General features: G+C 34.8%; 1 protein-coding gene across 1 annotated transcript; it reads left to right on the top strand.

Annotated features, from left to right (window-relative positions):
- The first annotated feature begins 2,907 nt into the window (after positions 1 to 2,907).
- Positions 2,908 to 12,451, top strand: LOC136805633 (coronin-6-like). The gene is made up of 7 exons (XM_067062209.1): positions 2,908 to 3,260; positions 5,563 to 5,997; positions 6,343 to 6,468; positions 7,090 to 7,188; positions 8,174 to 8,395; positions 8,645 to 8,920; positions 11,447 to 12,451. The coding sequence occupies exons 1-7, from the start codon at positions 3,066 to 3,068 to the stop codon at positions 11,732 to 11,734; spliced, it is 1,641 nt and encodes a 546-aa protein (XP_066918310.1). The 5' UTR covers positions 2,908 to 3,065; the 3' UTR covers positions 11,735 to 12,451.
- The last annotated feature ends 3,707 nt before the right edge of the window (positions 12,452 to 16,158 follow it).

The raw sequence follows: 16,158 nt of genomic DNA, 5'->3' as shown, positions 1-16,158 counted from the left end.
CTTAAAACTTAGGAGCTTAGGAACTCAGGATTTAAAAGCTCAAATTTGCTCGAATAAGGCTTGGAATATAGCCTAGAAGCCACCGAACCCTTCTAAAATCGAAATATTCAATGAAAGAAAGTAGAAGTGCTAAAACAGCAATTCTCGCCCGACCTTTATGTGATTCTCTCCTCTGCCAATAGAGCTTCTTATAAATTACGTCACGAACATCACTTGCCTCGTATTCAAACAATTACACGTTTTTTTTTATATAAGGAACCTTAACTTTGCTCTGAGCCTGGAGTTCCTTATTTTTACAGAAAATTTCAGCCTCAAAGTTCCTTTTGAGTTCCTTATTTACATAGCTAGTTCAAGTGAAAACTCTTACTTTTACTGTTCCTTAGAACTTGTTTTCTTATTCTTAGCCTGAGCAGTTCCTTAACAATTCCTTATTTTTTGGACTACTTTCAGCCTCGAGTTCCTTATAAACGTGTTCCTTATAAAAAAATACGTGTACCATGGTGATTGTGTCCCTTGAGACATTAAATGATTAAAATCCACTGGGAGTTAATCACCATGGCAATAATTTCAAAATGAGGCAAGTGATGTTCGTGACGTAATTTATGAAAAGGTCTATTAATTTTTTTTTTTTTTTTTTTGGCTATAAAAGACATATATATCTCAAAAACGTATACGTAGTAAAATCGAATATTTACATAGCTTACAGAAAAATATACAATTCATAATAAAGGTCTATTAATTACGTTCAGATCTCCTCCATCACGTTTCTGTCGTCATTTATGATCATTTTCTTAATCTACGTCATTAGATTACACGTTGTTTTTTTTATAAGAACGTCAAAAATTTTCGAAGCCTTCGGATGTTCTTAGTTTTTTGGATTTGAAGCCTAAAAATGTTCTTAAAATGTTTTTATTTTCAGCATTTTTTGAGCATTTTGATGTAATTTCTTAAGAAAATGCATGTTTTTAAGTCTCCAAAGCCTTAGAATGTTCTTAGAATGTTCTTAAATTTTTGGGCCTCGAAGCCTTATGTTCTTATATAGTTTGTTCTTATAAAAAAAAACGTGTAGTCTTGAATAGCAGATGATCATGTTATTTCTAACGACCTAACCCTACCCGTTTTAATGACGACCGTTATTTTTAGCTTTTCTTACACGTTTTTTTTATGAGAACAAACTATATAAAAACATAAGGCTTCGATGGCCAAAATATTAAGAACAAGTTGAGAACATTTTAAGGCTTTGCGTACTCAATACCCAATTTCTTAGGAAAATGGACAAAGATGCTTAAAAAGTGATGAAATCATCCGAAGGCTTCAAAAATTTTGGATGTTCTTGCAAAAAAACGTGTATTCTACCTCGTTTATTAGGAAGAGATTTATGACATCCTTTTCAAGCTTCCTTCTTCTCATTCTTGCCCAGTAGTACCGTATAAGGAACTTTTTTCTTTTCAACTTTTAACTCTTTATCTCGGTACCTCACACTGTATATGTTTGGCAAATAAAACTCTCTAATGTGTTAAAACAAGAATCTGCCTTTATGGTTTTTATTGACATGTCGAAATGTAAATTTATGAATCCATGGGATATTGAATAACTCTCTCTTTTTTCCTACTCGCTGCTAATACGCTCGTTCTTTTCTTTTCCTTTATCTGTTCAAGATCTGTTAAAACATTAGAATTTTTATCTTAGTGTGTTAAACCATAGATATGTTTTGATTAATCTAAATATGGTCAAAAAGAGAATGAATCGCGTTATAAAATGTCACATCAAGTTGTGTGTAAATAAATTGATGTCTGAGAACTGAAAAATGAATTAGCAAGGGAAACTAATGTTAGGGGAAACCTTTTTTTGAATATTTTACCAATTTCTACACGCTCTCTTCCTTCTCTACATTGATAGTTTTACGTTTATCATTGAAAATAAATTTCCCTTCTTTGTTTTGATACACGTTTTTTTTTATAAGAACGTCAAAAATTTTCGATGCCTTCGGATGTTCTTAGTTTTTTGGATTTGAAGCCTAAAAATGTTCTTAAAATGTTCTTATTTTCAGCATTTTTTGAGCATTTTGATGTAATTTCTTAAGAAAATGCATGGTTTTAAGTCTCCAAAGCCTTAGAATGTTCTTAAATTTTTGGGCCATCGAAGCCTTATGTTCTTATATAGTTTGTTCTTATAGAAAAAAACGTGTAGCTCATTTTCAAATCGAAGCAGGAAGAAAGACTTTTTTCCATATATTCTTTTTCTACCTACATTTATCTCGGCATACCAATTTTCGATCTTTTGAAAGCTTGTTAATTCGATTTTTTTTCAGTATATTTTCTGTTGCTTCTGTTGACTTGACATTAAGTAGAGTAATTGTATAAATCTCACAACAGCGGGACAATCATTTTAAATCGCTACCGTATATGGTAAAAAACCATTCTAACTAATTCCACTAATCTTTTAATAAGAAACATATAGTTCCTCTCACTCTTTTCTTCAGAATTATGTACTATTCTCTGTGCGTTAAACATTTTGCAATCCTGGTGCCTCCTCATGTTTTGTCATGCATGGTTCTGAAATTTTTCACTCTAAATCCCAAATTAAACGATTTTTATTCTACATGATGTGTGTATAAAATAATACTGTGCTAGTAATGGTCAGTGATGGTTTATATCTACATTTTTACCCCGCCCGCCGTACTGAAACGGTAACACAAAAGGCGCTCCTCCAGACTACGCCTTTCATTCGTATATACGACCACCCCCCAAGTCGCCACGCAAAACAACCACAAGAAGGAACCGCACCAGTTTACAGACATACTTTCTTCGTCTTCCGTGAATTTTGAGCCGCCCGCGGCCCCTCCCCCTTGCCTTCGTCTTTCCGCGCCACCATAATTTTATCAGGGTGAGACTGACCATAACTAAAGGTGTCACTAGCGTCCAGTTTTTCCCGATGCCGGTAACCTCAGATTATCAATACATTATCTGGAGGTGGGAATCATCTGACATCGACTTCATTTTTGGTGTGTGGCGTGGTACCCTGAATTCTTCATAAACTTCCCTTAATATATAGTTTTACGAAACATGTCTGGCATCGTGAGAAAATCAAAATTTAGGAACACTTATGGTACTGAAGTTAAAAAGGAATTTTGGTATGAGAATATACGTCCCTCAAATTGTGCATTCGATGGAACATTCATAGCTTGCAATGGGAAATTTGTTGCTTTCTGTGTGGAAGTTGGCGGAGCAGGGGCTTTTACCGTCATACCTGTTTCAAAGGTGAGATTTACTTGTATGTTTCATAGAAAATGAAAAAATTTCTTCAGATTTCAACCACAGCAAATGATCAATATTTGGCTGGCAAAAGTTTCATTTTCTACCTTATTGTGTTGTTATAACCCAGTCCCAGATAGAAGTCAATCAAACTGTACCATTACTGAAATTTATTGAACGTCTGAGAAATTCTGGTAAAGTTCTATAACTTTTCAATATATGTTCAATCGCAATACACTGTTTTTAGGAGTCTCCCTATATCTCGTACTTTTACCTACTGTTTTTTACGGGTGGAGAGTGAAGTTTCCCGCAGTCGCTAAAATTAAAACAATGGAAAATTGTTTGGACGCTTGCGCAGTCAACACTCCTAAACAGTGTAATCCACGCGTTTGATTTTGATAACTGTAGAACAGATAGGCTATTTCATTGTGACATCCATCCATACTCATCTTGTCACAGCAAATGTCAATATGACGTTAGGGGGGTAGGGGTTTTTTACCTTGATGTTTTTTTCTGTGGTAAAATGTTGCCACTCTTCCAGTTAGCCCGTTAGTCACATTAGAAAATCAAGCTTTCAGAAAAAATAACATCCATCATCTACACACAGTCTGGGAAATCCTCTCAATCAATTGCACGCTTATGCTCGAGGCCGTAAGCCCGCAATTGCACGGTTATCAAAATGGCAGAATTTTTAAGCGTGTAATTACACGCTTATCAAAATTGTTCTGAAACGGGTGGTAAGCGGTAAGCGTGCAATTGCACCCTTTATTATTCTGACACGCAATTCCTTCCGAAAGCTCTGTTGAATTTCAAAAGCTTAGGGCAGTTTTACTCAAAATTTATCGTAGAAGAAGATTCCGTAAAAATGGATTGCCCGTTAAACCATGCCTTCGGCCGAATTAGAGAATTCTGAACCCCTTGAAATCCCTAAGCAATTTCAACCAGGGCGGGAGCGGGCTATTTATAACCATGCAATTGCGCGCTTACGCCTTCGGAACATAAGCGTGCAATTGAGAGGATTTCCCAGACTGACACAGGATGTATTTGCAACAACAAGGATGAGAATTACCTGAATCTCAAGTTCCCAAGACAATTAATTAAAACTTGAAAACTTAAAATGAGACAAAATGACCGATTGCAAACGTGCAGCAGCCACAATATCAACCAACCAAATTTTGTCATTCAATTCCCAAGAATTTTTAAGGCCTTGTTTATATGCTGAAGTAAAAATAGTTTCTCACATGTACATGGGTCAGTGTTTGAGGTCCAGCAAAATTTCCAGGAAATAGGTGGGTTATGTCTCCCTCGTAGATCTTTTTCTTGGGAAGTTGATCTTCAAATTAATTTTCAAGATTGGCTTAGCTCAAATTTTTTCATCCATGGCTCAAATTTTAGGCAATTTCTCATAGTTTTTGAAAATGTTAATTTCATTAAAAAGCGCTGGGTTAATTTTCCCTTTTAAGAGCCCCTTTAGAAGTTTTGCGGTGCAATTTTTTGCTTGGAAGTTAAGTAAACGATTAGTGCTTTCGCAGCATTTATCTTTGATACGCATTTCGGCGGGATGCTAGTGTGACTAATTGTCTGCAAAATATATTGGGTGAATAATAATAATTTTCGCAACTATGACTTTAATCGTTTCCTTGTTGAATATCTCCTTTGCAGTATTTCATTTTATTTTTGCTTTCCCGTCTCATGTTTGGAGTGATTAGTCTACTACAAATTTGTAGATTTGGGGGATTTGGAACATTTTCTATGTTTTTTTTTTGCGCAAACCCCTGTAACTATGGGTAAGCACCTCATTGCTAAGATGTTGGCTTAAAATCGAAAATGCAACCCAGACTCAGGGGGGGGGTCGGTAGTAAAATCTCAAACATAATGACGTTTACTACGGTGGTGGTAAAAAATTTTACTACCCAGGGTAGTTAAATACTAAAATGGGTGGTATATATGTGTTAAATGTTGGAAAAATTTCACTACCTGGGTAGTAAAAACTGGTAAATTAGCAAATTTTGTCACCCCTAATTAAGGGGGATTAATTTTTTGTTGGTTTCCAAACTACCGTAACTTTGTGTAATGCCAACATCACCGGTGTTTGCAACAAGCAAAAAATGGAAATATGGAAAGCACAATTTAGTCCCATTGACCAAAATCTTTACCTAAAAATTATTTAATCTCAATTGTAAATTTAGTCCCATTGACCTACCTTAAGGGGACCCTATAAATTGACCTTTGTATGTTAGCTCATTTGTTGGTCAGCCTGCTAGGAGTTTTTCTCGGGACTGCCTCATATGTTTATTTTTATTTTTAGGCTGGCCGTTTGGATACTGATCTTCCAAAAGTATCTGCACACAGAGAATACATTTTGGACATAAAATGGAACCCTTTTGATGATAGTATGCTAGCTACAAGTTGTGAAGATGGAAGCATTAGGTTATGGCAGTTTTCAGATCATGGTTTACTGAGCAACATAGATGAGTCTAAAGCACTTTTAACCTTCCAATTGCATCAAAGAAGATGCACACAAATTAGTTGGCATCCAATAGTAGAAAATGTTTTAATGAGTGTATCTCAAGAACCTCAGATAGCAATATGGAACCTTGATAATGGCGAAGCAGAGAGAGTTATTAATGCACCTAAAGTAATACATTTCGCTGAATGGAGTATCAAAGGTGACAAGATTGTGACCACAGACAAAGAAAAGATGATTCGAATCTATGATGCAAGATCTGGAGAAGAACTTATGGTAAGCTCAAGTTTAGTTGTGACAAAAATAGTAAATATGCACACATGAGTACTCTTAGGTTCCAAATAAACGTTGTTGGAAATTGTACTTCTGAAAACCCAAAAATAAGGTAAATATAGGCTAAAATCATGCTTTTTGGAGCAAAATAAGGGGACTTCTTTTTGCCCTGTTTTGCCAACTGAAAATATTCTTAAAAATTAATAAACGGGGGTTTGGAAAATTTTCGAAAAATTAACAAGCGAGGGGGCCGTTTATTTGGAAACTACGAGTAAATTATATACTTCTGATTTATAAAAAATACATTAAACAAATATTGATTCATCATCAGTTCACTTGTTTTTGTAGAGCTGCAAAGGACATGAAGGACAGAAACCCCAACGTGTTGTATTCACCTTTGATGATACCATGCTTTTCTCCTGTGGTTTCTCCAAAATGAGTGAAAGACAATATGCAGCATGGAGTGTCACTGATGTAAGTAACTATGTTTTAATGCTCTAATGTTTTTGTTTTAAATACAAATATCCAAAAGCTGGCTCGGAAATGCTTAGATCGAGAGATTTACAAAGCTGAATTATATGTGTTGAAGGATGATTATACCCTAAGCAAAATTTTAGAGAAATTCCGAAAATCCAGCCAAAAACAAACATTTTCCCTTTGAAAGAGTAGGATAAACTTTAATTAGATATGTCGTTTATTAAATCTTTGTCATTGTATCAAAGTTATGCTAAAATAAATTTATAATCATTTTCGGAAAATGTTCAAAACCGTCAAAATGGATCTAACAAATTTCTATTAAACAGGTACAGTGAATTATTGCCTTTAGCCTGGATAAAATCTTTTAATTGAAGTAACAGCAGAAAATCTTGAAAATATCTCTTGAAGGCCTCATAAATGCATTATTATTACTTACTGTACTAGAATTCGATCTTATTTTCCGCAAAAGACTCTTGAAATGTTATGATTTTAGAATTTCTGCTTGAGTACCATGTATTTTGGGTTTTTGAGAAAAAAATTTTTGTCTTCTATAAGGAGCACGAATCCGTTAGTGGATGCCAGCAGCCTAGACATTTTATTTCTTTTCATTTCTTTCAGAAAATTAAACAATTGGACATAGGTGAGCTGGATTCATCAAACGGTACACTCAACCCAATCTACGATCCAGATACACAAATGGTCTATGTTGTTGCAAAGGTAATTTATGTCAAATTGGGATGAATGTTAAGGAGCCCGATTTCTAAAAAGATTTTGCTCACCAAATTCGGAAATTTCCCGAAAAAAAGCGGCTTTTCTCTCGATTTCATCATTATTTATTCTGATCTTTTGTAGAGAATGTGTAACTAAAGTCTGCCTCAAAATAATTTGCAGATGAGACAAAAACGACTGTAACTTTTGTTAAAATTTGAATCAAGTTGCGATTTTGTGCTTGTTCAAAAGATATTTGGAGTGAAATATTATCAAGTAAAAAAATTTGGAAAAAAAAAGAAAAATAAAAATGAAAAATGAAGAAGAAAAAAATCAAAAATGTGGTAAATTACCATTTTCACCAGTTTTCACTGGAGTGATTCTTCAATCTTAGACAGTCTTAGATCGTCATCACTGACTGTGAAATTTTTTTTCAAAAATACCAAAAATATTCATTCAATCAAAAGATATCAAACAAAGTTTATTACTGGTTGACTCTATAAAGTAGTAGAAAACGACAAAAAAATAGCCTTTTGTCGATCAACCAATAACTAACTTTGTTTGATATCTTTTGATTGAATGAATTTTTTTATTTACAGTGATGATGATTGAAGAATCACTCTTGTGAAAATGGTAATTATACCACATTTCTACAAGAAGTGGATTTTTTTCTTTTTCATTTTTCGTTTTCATTTTTTTTTTTTCAAGTTTTTTTTCTTGATAATATTCCACTCACAAATATCTTTTCAACGAGCACAAAATCGCAACTTGATTCAAAATCTATCAAAAGTTACAGCCATTTTTGTATCAGCTGCAAATTATTTTGAGAAAGACTTTAGTATCTACTGCAATCAATGATTTGAAAACGTTTCTATAGAACCGGGAATGGCCCTTTTTTGTATTGCTGTGACAATTTTTCTTTACATCTAGAAACGTTGGTTTATTTTGCATTTAATGCTTGTTTCTAAACATGAGACTTATTTTTTGTATTCAGGGTGATTCTGTGATCAGGTACTACGAGCTTGTGAAGGAAGATCCATACTTCCATTACATCACCACTTTCCAGAGTAAGGACGTACAAAAAGGTTTCACCACCATCCCGAAGCGATGTGTAGATGTCAACTCATGTGAGGTCATGAAGTTCTACAAAATTGTCGCTGGCTCAGGAAACAAACCAGCCTTGATCAAACCAATCTCTTTCACTGTCCCCAGAAAGGTAAAACCTTGTCGTTGTATAGTGTTAAACGTAATGAGCACCAAAAGGGTTCCATTCTAATAGAATTCCTTGAAACAAAAAATAAGGCTTTTGTAGCGTGACTCTGAACATGTTAAATGTGTGACAGGTTCTTTAAGTGGGCACTCAGCCTCAAAGATGTCTACATTTCTCTTGGCTAACTAGACATTCACAAACAGCGAAATTCCATTTGAAAAACAATAAAATAAAATGAAATCCCTTGCTCACTAGAGTGAATTATACCAAGATGATTTGTACCCGGACGCTATTTCGAATGAAAGCTCATGTGATGAACCATCTGAATGGTTCAGCGGAACCAACTTTGAGCCTAAACGTATAAGCATGTCGCAATTCTTCAAAGGTGCGGTCACTCCATCCAGCAGTGCTGGTGGTGGCCTGAAAAAGGGTGGTTTGAAAGGATTGAAAGCCAAGAAAGAATCGAAGGCAGCTGGTAAGCCTGCAGCTGCACCTTCCCCGACTCCGTCGGAAGAAAAATCGAGCCCAACAGTAAGTATATTTTTCGTAAAAACAGCAAGGTTATTTACTAAACTGCTCTAGTAGCCTTGCATCAATCAGCTGTATTTACAGAACAGGGGGGGAGGGGTCGGTACTAAAATCTTGGACATATATATGAGTACTAAAGTCTACTCACGATAAGTGGATTCAAATTTCACGGAAAAAACTAACAGTAAATTAATAAGCTCCTTCCTACCTTCCCAACGATACCAAACTTTTTAAGATTGAAGCTGGGATTGAAGCATTGGTTGAAAAATAACAAGCAAAGCAAAATTTATTGCACACTTATCGTGAATAGACTTTAAGAGGCTTTTTAAGATTTTTTTGCACCCATTTTAGAGAAATGGTATTTTAGTAACCATGTACTAAACTTTTTGAGGACATTTTGACACAGAGACCACCCAATTTTGCTCTTCTCAGGGTAAATTCTGCTTTCATGGGACCATTTTTCTGATTTTTGCAACACAATTTTTCTTTTTTGCAAAGATTAAAGACATTTGACTTGATGCAAAAATGATTAAATTCTGGAAACTTTCTTTAATTGAAAAAGATTAAAATTTTCTTTTGAAAAATTATGAAAAGATTTCTGAAAATCACTATTTTAGTATAAATGTACTTTTGAATTTCTTAACTTTTAGTCTGGATACCACTTTTTTGGTATTTTAGTACCCTCACTTCAAACTTGTACACTTTTTTCTGAAACACTCGGTAGTTTTACAAATTTTGGAGTGACTTCGAAAAGAAATATACTAGTTTTACTTATCATTGAGCATATTGACATAAGGACAGTGTCTGCCTATTGTTATATTGTGCTGATATAAGCAAACAAAGCTTGTGAATTGATATTGATGAGTAAGCAAACGATATCACTCTTATTTAAAAACAAAACCTTTAAAGTTTCCGGATTTTCCTTACGACCTGTGGGCAACGTCAAAATTTTCATAAACCTTTCATTATAAACTGTTCATATGGCTTTAAATTGTCCTGTATTTTGGTCAAAATCTATCCTATCTTACTAATCAATTTGTCTACTTATTGGCTTGAAACCATGACATTTTGTGGTATTTTTCTTTTTTCGGCCTTAAGACAAATGTGCTAGGATTGAATCTTACAGTCTGTGCCACTAACTCGATTGGGAAGATTCTTCCGAAATGGGAAGAACCTTCCCGAACGAGAAGAATTTACTCTAATTTTTTCTGCCCGTTTGGGAAGATTCTTCCTCTTTGGGAAGTTGAAAATTGACTGAATCTTCGGCGATGCGGTACGATGACCGGCGAAAATTGAAACTTTTTGGAGGTGAAAAAGCATCAAATTTTAAAGTTTTTTACCGAAAGAAAAGTAAACTTTATCGTAGAAATCTTGTTTAATTGTGAAAAAACTGCGTAAACTTCCCAAACGGGAAGTTCCAACCCGATCGATTTTTCCTTATTTTCCCGCTTCTTCCCGATCTGGAAGTCTATTTTTTAACTCTTACCCGTTTGGGTGTCAAGTTAAATTCCCATTTTGGAAGAATCTTCCCATTTCGGATGAATCTTCTCGATCGAGTTAGTGGCACAGACTGTCTTAAGGGCTCTGATCATAGTCAAAAAATTTGTTAAAGGGATATTACAGTAGTAAAATGTAAACATTGCGCGAACCACGTGTCATTAAAGAGAACGATTAAAATCACGTGTCCAAAACAAACTTGTAAAACAATTGAACAATCAAAATTAGCCATATTTGGTTTAGTTTTTTTATTTTGACATGTGACATTTGTTTTGATTTTGTAGCCGCTGTATACAGTTTGTTTACAAAGAGAGATATGAAGATAAAACTTTTGTTTTGGGTTCCTTGACACTTTTAACAAAATACTGCCTTTACAAGTTGTTTGGAAATTTGTTCAGTCAAGAGTAATTAAGAATTGAATTACAAAAATGACGTTATGAACTTTAAAAAGACATTAATAAAATGTTATATTACCCTCTTTTACAAAAAATGCTAAGTTTCAAGGGGTAATTAACGTTTTTCTTTCGAAATGCTTTTAAATTGTCCGTAAAGGATTGAACTATTTTAAATTTTTCGGAAAATTTTCTTAATTGATGTATCAATTTTACGAAAAATCAAAAACCACTATTTTTAAGATTTTGAGACATGGAAACTTTTACAAAAAATTTCCGAAAATTTATTTTAGTTTGGTTAGAAATACACCTTAATAACGCAAAAAAAAAATTCAAAATATTTTTTCTTCGCCGAAAATAAGGTCTTCAAAGTTGAAATACTCTTCTTCGCAAAAATCTTCATTTTCTTCCTCATCAAATTTTTTCATTGCGATTTTTAGATTTTTAGATTCAGGAATAATTGGTAAATTCACTATGATCAGAGCCCTTAAGCTTTCCCAGGTTTTAAAAGTACAAACATGGCTCATTAAGGCAAAACCTCCGTTTTGGGGGCCATATATTGTACTAACCAATTTGTCTACTTATTGGCTTGAATCCATGAAAGATATACCGAAGCTAAATTATGTTTTTCTTCTTTCAGCCGGTTGCTAAATCTGCACCAGTATCTTCAGCTCCTTCCGCCTCCTCGCCCGCGCCCTCCTCTGGCGGTGTTGACAAAGATTACGTTGCCGGTCTTGAGAAAGAGATCAAAGGTCTAAAGGTGAGTAATAAAGAGATGGAGAAAGAAATCAAATCATTGAACGACAAACTTAAGGACTTTGATAAGTTGTCAGGTGATGTGAAATTACTTTGTGATGCTGTCAAGAAGAATAACGAACGCTTGACTTCACTAGAAGCTCTCGTCGAAGAGGGAGACGACGAGGAATAGACGATTATCCGCTCCCCGATCACAATGCTTTCACCATTTACGGGGTGGATAACGAAAATACTTGAGCTCGTTTGCTTCGAACATCACATGCGTTGAACTGTAAAATGAACCAAACAAACAAAACGAAAAAGGGGTTTTAGAAAGTTAAAAACAAATTAGTAAGTGATTCAAATTCAAATTAATTAAATACGTAATGGTGTTTTATAATTTTAAATTCGATTCCTTTTTCCCTCGTAACATTTTTTTTTTTGATTAAATGGAAACTTTATGGATTATTCCTGATTATTCTCTGAAAATTTTGTTATTTTTTTTTTCTTGTAAATTTTAATTTTTTTTTCTTAAAATTTCGTATCCTTTACTGTTAGTTTTGTCATTTTTTAAGAAATCTTTTTATAGAACTAGGACTTGCTGACTTTTTTTCTAGATTTAGTGGCTTGTGAGAATGGCAAATTTCCCGCTTCCCGTTGCTTTCCACGAATAAATGATTTTTACTCATGACTATAATGACGTATTATGTAGATAGATTTGCATTGTAGTAATTTTTCTGTAATAATATCTTTTGTTCTATCTAAAAGGAGATGAAATAATGAATGATTAGGTGGTACACATTATCCAAAATTAAAGTTTTATTATTACACGCCCGTAAATTATTTCCTAACTTTTAACTAATTGTAAAATCAATTTGCATGGAAGACGCATACAGCCAATTTTACATAATTCTTTATTGTTTCATTGTATATTTCTTTTCACATCTCCATTCTCTCGTTTCTCAACTCAACACTCTTTGGCTTGCCTAAACATGACAATCTTTGAAATCACTAAAAATGTGCTTGTACATCCTTTGAAACCAGACTTTATCCATCAAACAATCTTCTTTCAATTAAAGACATACGATTATTTGTCTGAGACGAGCAATTTAAAAAATGAGCATTATGGAGGAGTGTACTTTCCATTCATGTTCCAATAAATCGGATCTCCTCCACATTTTATAAACTCCTCGTCTCAGACGATTTTTCCGTCTCAGTATAAATGGAACTATTGAGCAAATCTAAAGTCATTTTATCTTCGAGCAAAGCATGTTGAATGGGAATTTCTACAATCATGGTTAAGATCTTTTGAGAATTTAGCTTATTTCCTCGTTTTTCGAAATTTGGAGAAATTACGACCATAATTGTACATCAGGCACATTTTTTGCTTAAAGTCTGTCTCAAAATAATTTGCAGCTGAGACAAAAATGGCTTTAACTTTTGATAGAATTCGAATCAAGTTGCGATTTTGTGCTCAATGAAAAGATATTTGAGAGTGGAATAATATCAAGCAAAAAAAATTGGAAAATAAAGAAAAATGAAGAAAAAAATTAACTTCTTGTAAAAATGTGGTATGATTACTTTTTTCACAGGAAAGATTCTTCAATCTTTGACCATCATCACTGTGAAAAAAAATTTCAAAAATATTCATCCAATCAAAAGATATCAGACAAAAATTGCTGGTTGATTCTATAAAGTATTAAAAAACGACAAAAACAACAGCCTATTGTCAATCGACCAATAACAAACTTTGTGATATCTTTTGATTGAATTAATATTTTTGATTTTTTTTTTCACAGTGATGATGGTCAAAGATTGAAGAACCATTCCTGTGAAAATGGTAATTATACCACACTTCTACAAGAAGTTAATTTTTTTTCTTCATTTTTCATTTTAATTTTCTTTATTTTTCAACTTTAGTTAGGTACATAAATCACCTATACTCGCAATAAATCACTTATCTTAATTTTTTGAGAGCTTTCCAAAAATATACAACAGCTCTCCGTTTTTCACCCTTTAATTTTGCCTGAGACATATTTGTCCGAAAATTACACCAAAGTGTCCACTGGCACCCAAGTAATTTTGATTCCCCTACCCCTTAGCTTTCCAAAAATGTATAACAAGCTGTAACAAGTGCTTTGACTAAAAAATCGAGCGACCTCAAAAAACAAACAAATTTCCCCCTACTACTTGGTTATTTTGGAAAAATTCGATTCTTTGGGGAGACCATTGAGTTAAAAGCCCAAAGGGCTAGAGTAGAACCTCTAACGTTTCCCACGGATTGTAACTACATTTTTTGAAATCTAACCTTAGAATTTACTTTCAATCCGGCGCTTGTGTAAAAACCACGCACGAGCGTTCTGGATGGGGATGGGGAATAAGTGGCTTCATTTCCCATCCAAGAGTCTCGAGTCTACCCCTTTGGGCTTGGAAGTCAATGGAGTAGACTTTTATGCTTTTTGTTTTGTTGTAAGCCTTAGATATAGAGACAAAACTATATATAGACACTTCGAAACGTCGGAAAACCTCTTCTTATAGCTCCGTACCGTTCAAACAATAAAGAATGACTCTCTACTTTGGCTGAGGGAGGAGTAAAAATATCCTTAGATTCGGCTGAAAATGAACAGGGCATGGGTGGGAGCGAGAAAATCTCGTACCACCCAGAGCCATCTTACACTGCTCTTTAATTTTACTGATGGACGTTCTTGGTACACATTTTCGCATTTTCAGAATAATATACTGGGTTACTGGATTCGAATATTCTTTACGATTTATATGCAATTATCTATTCTTATAGAAGTTGCTCTAAAAAAAAGTACCAGGAATATGTGTTTTTACTACCAAGGGTCGAGGTTACCCCGAGTTACCCCTGCACTCGAGGTTTTCCATACGAGGCCCTTAAGGATATATTTTCCAAGCTTCCCAAGTGCATTGCCCGGGGGGGATACTAGGGTTGCGAGCTGACGGGGGGGGTGCCGCCCAACTTTCGAACTTTGGACCCTTACCGGGACTAAAAAGGAGAAAACAAAGGACAATTTTGGGAATTTTACGACGCTTAGCGGGACAAATTTGACCAATTTTGACCAAATTTCGATCTTTCAGGGGGTAAAAAGTTGAAATTTTTCAATTTTTTCGACCCTTAGTGGGACTTTGGAAGTCCAAAAAAGGTACCCTTAAGGGCGGCACATACCGTACCCTCCATTTGCCTAAGTACCCCCCCCCCCCGGGTGTATTGTAAGTGTAAGGGTCGAAATATGAACAAAGATGAGAAAAATTGCACTCTACCTACTAAGTACCCTGAGTATCAGAGGTCAAGTTTTCAAAGAGAAAATATTATCGAATTTATTCGCGCTGTGATACTCACGGGTAGGTACCGGTACGGTTTTAAGGGCGTAAAATTTCGAAAATCTGCCATATTCTGCCTAAAAATGGTCAAAATTTTGGTGGGCCTCACGTATGGTCGTATGCTATATATGGTCGTTTTTGTTTTTGAATCGAGTGACCCCCCCCCTAGTTTTTTTGGCGGGAAACTTATATTCCGACAAATCCGATTATAATTGGATTATTTTGGATCACTCATCGTGTTTTACACGTGGATGGAGCCAGATGAAGCAGGAACACTCAGAGCTTTTTAGAGGGTCATAAAATTGTTGGTCCCAAACTCCAGAAAACAAAGGCAGGTATACAATTTTGATAGGTTTCTACTCTTTAGCTATGATGTACTAGGGCACACTGAATCTTATGTTATGGCATGTCCAAAAAGGACATAAGGTTGAGTGTGGTTGGCACAGAGGGCCTTTCACACATGCCATCCATTATGTGACATGGCATATAATGGGGTCTTTTATATATGTTATATGCCAGACCCGATCAATAGAACTTGTCGAACCAATCGAACAACCGAACTAATCGAACTCCATCGAACGATTAAAGTTTGATTAAAATAATTAATCGAACCTAATTAATCGAACACTCACAATTTTTGAAGCAATAGCAGTTCGATATAGTTCTCAGTCAGTAAAAACTTCGATTAGTTCGATTATATTAAATCCTCATATCTTCCCTTGCTTGCAAAAACTTTAACCTTGCAAGCGATTGCCATTCCGACAATTCCCGGACTTAACAGCTTAACGTTTATTGTACCCGGATATTTGTCTATCCAGAACAAAGTCCGTAGCCCCTCTGTTGCGATTTCACGCGCGGCTGAGTGGCGGAATACTACGCCCTAACAAACCGCTTCTGGCGCTAAAAGGATACAGGAAAAGTGTGTAATCTGTTATCGGAAGTAATTTCCCGATTTACATTCCGAATTTGGCTTTGAAAAGAAGCTAATATACGGTGTGGCGGAGCAGCACAAACTTGTCAAAAAAAATTGGTTTATCGAACTGATCGAACCAAAACCCATTGATCGAACTTAATCGAACACTCACAATCTTTTAAAAAATCTTAGAGTTCGATTAAATTTTTTAATTGAACTTTTATCGTTCGATGGAGTTCGATTAGTTAGATTGTTCGATTGGTTTGACAAGTTCGATTTGTTCAGTGTTGCTCGAATCCTTCAGATCCTTGGTTAGAAAAAGCTATACCTGTTTACTTTTTTCTTGCCAGATTCAACAA

The sequence above is a fragment of the Clytia hemisphaerica genome, unplaced genomic scaffold (genome assembly GCF_902728285.1).
Source record: "Clytia hemisphaerica strain Z4C2 unplaced genomic scaffold, Clytia hemisphaerica genome assembly, whole genome shotgun sequence".
NCBI lineage: Eukaryota > Metazoa > Cnidaria > Hydrozoa > Leptothecata > Clytiidae > Clytia > Clytia hemisphaerica.
This window is presented reverse-complemented; position numbering and strand designations above follow the sequence as displayed.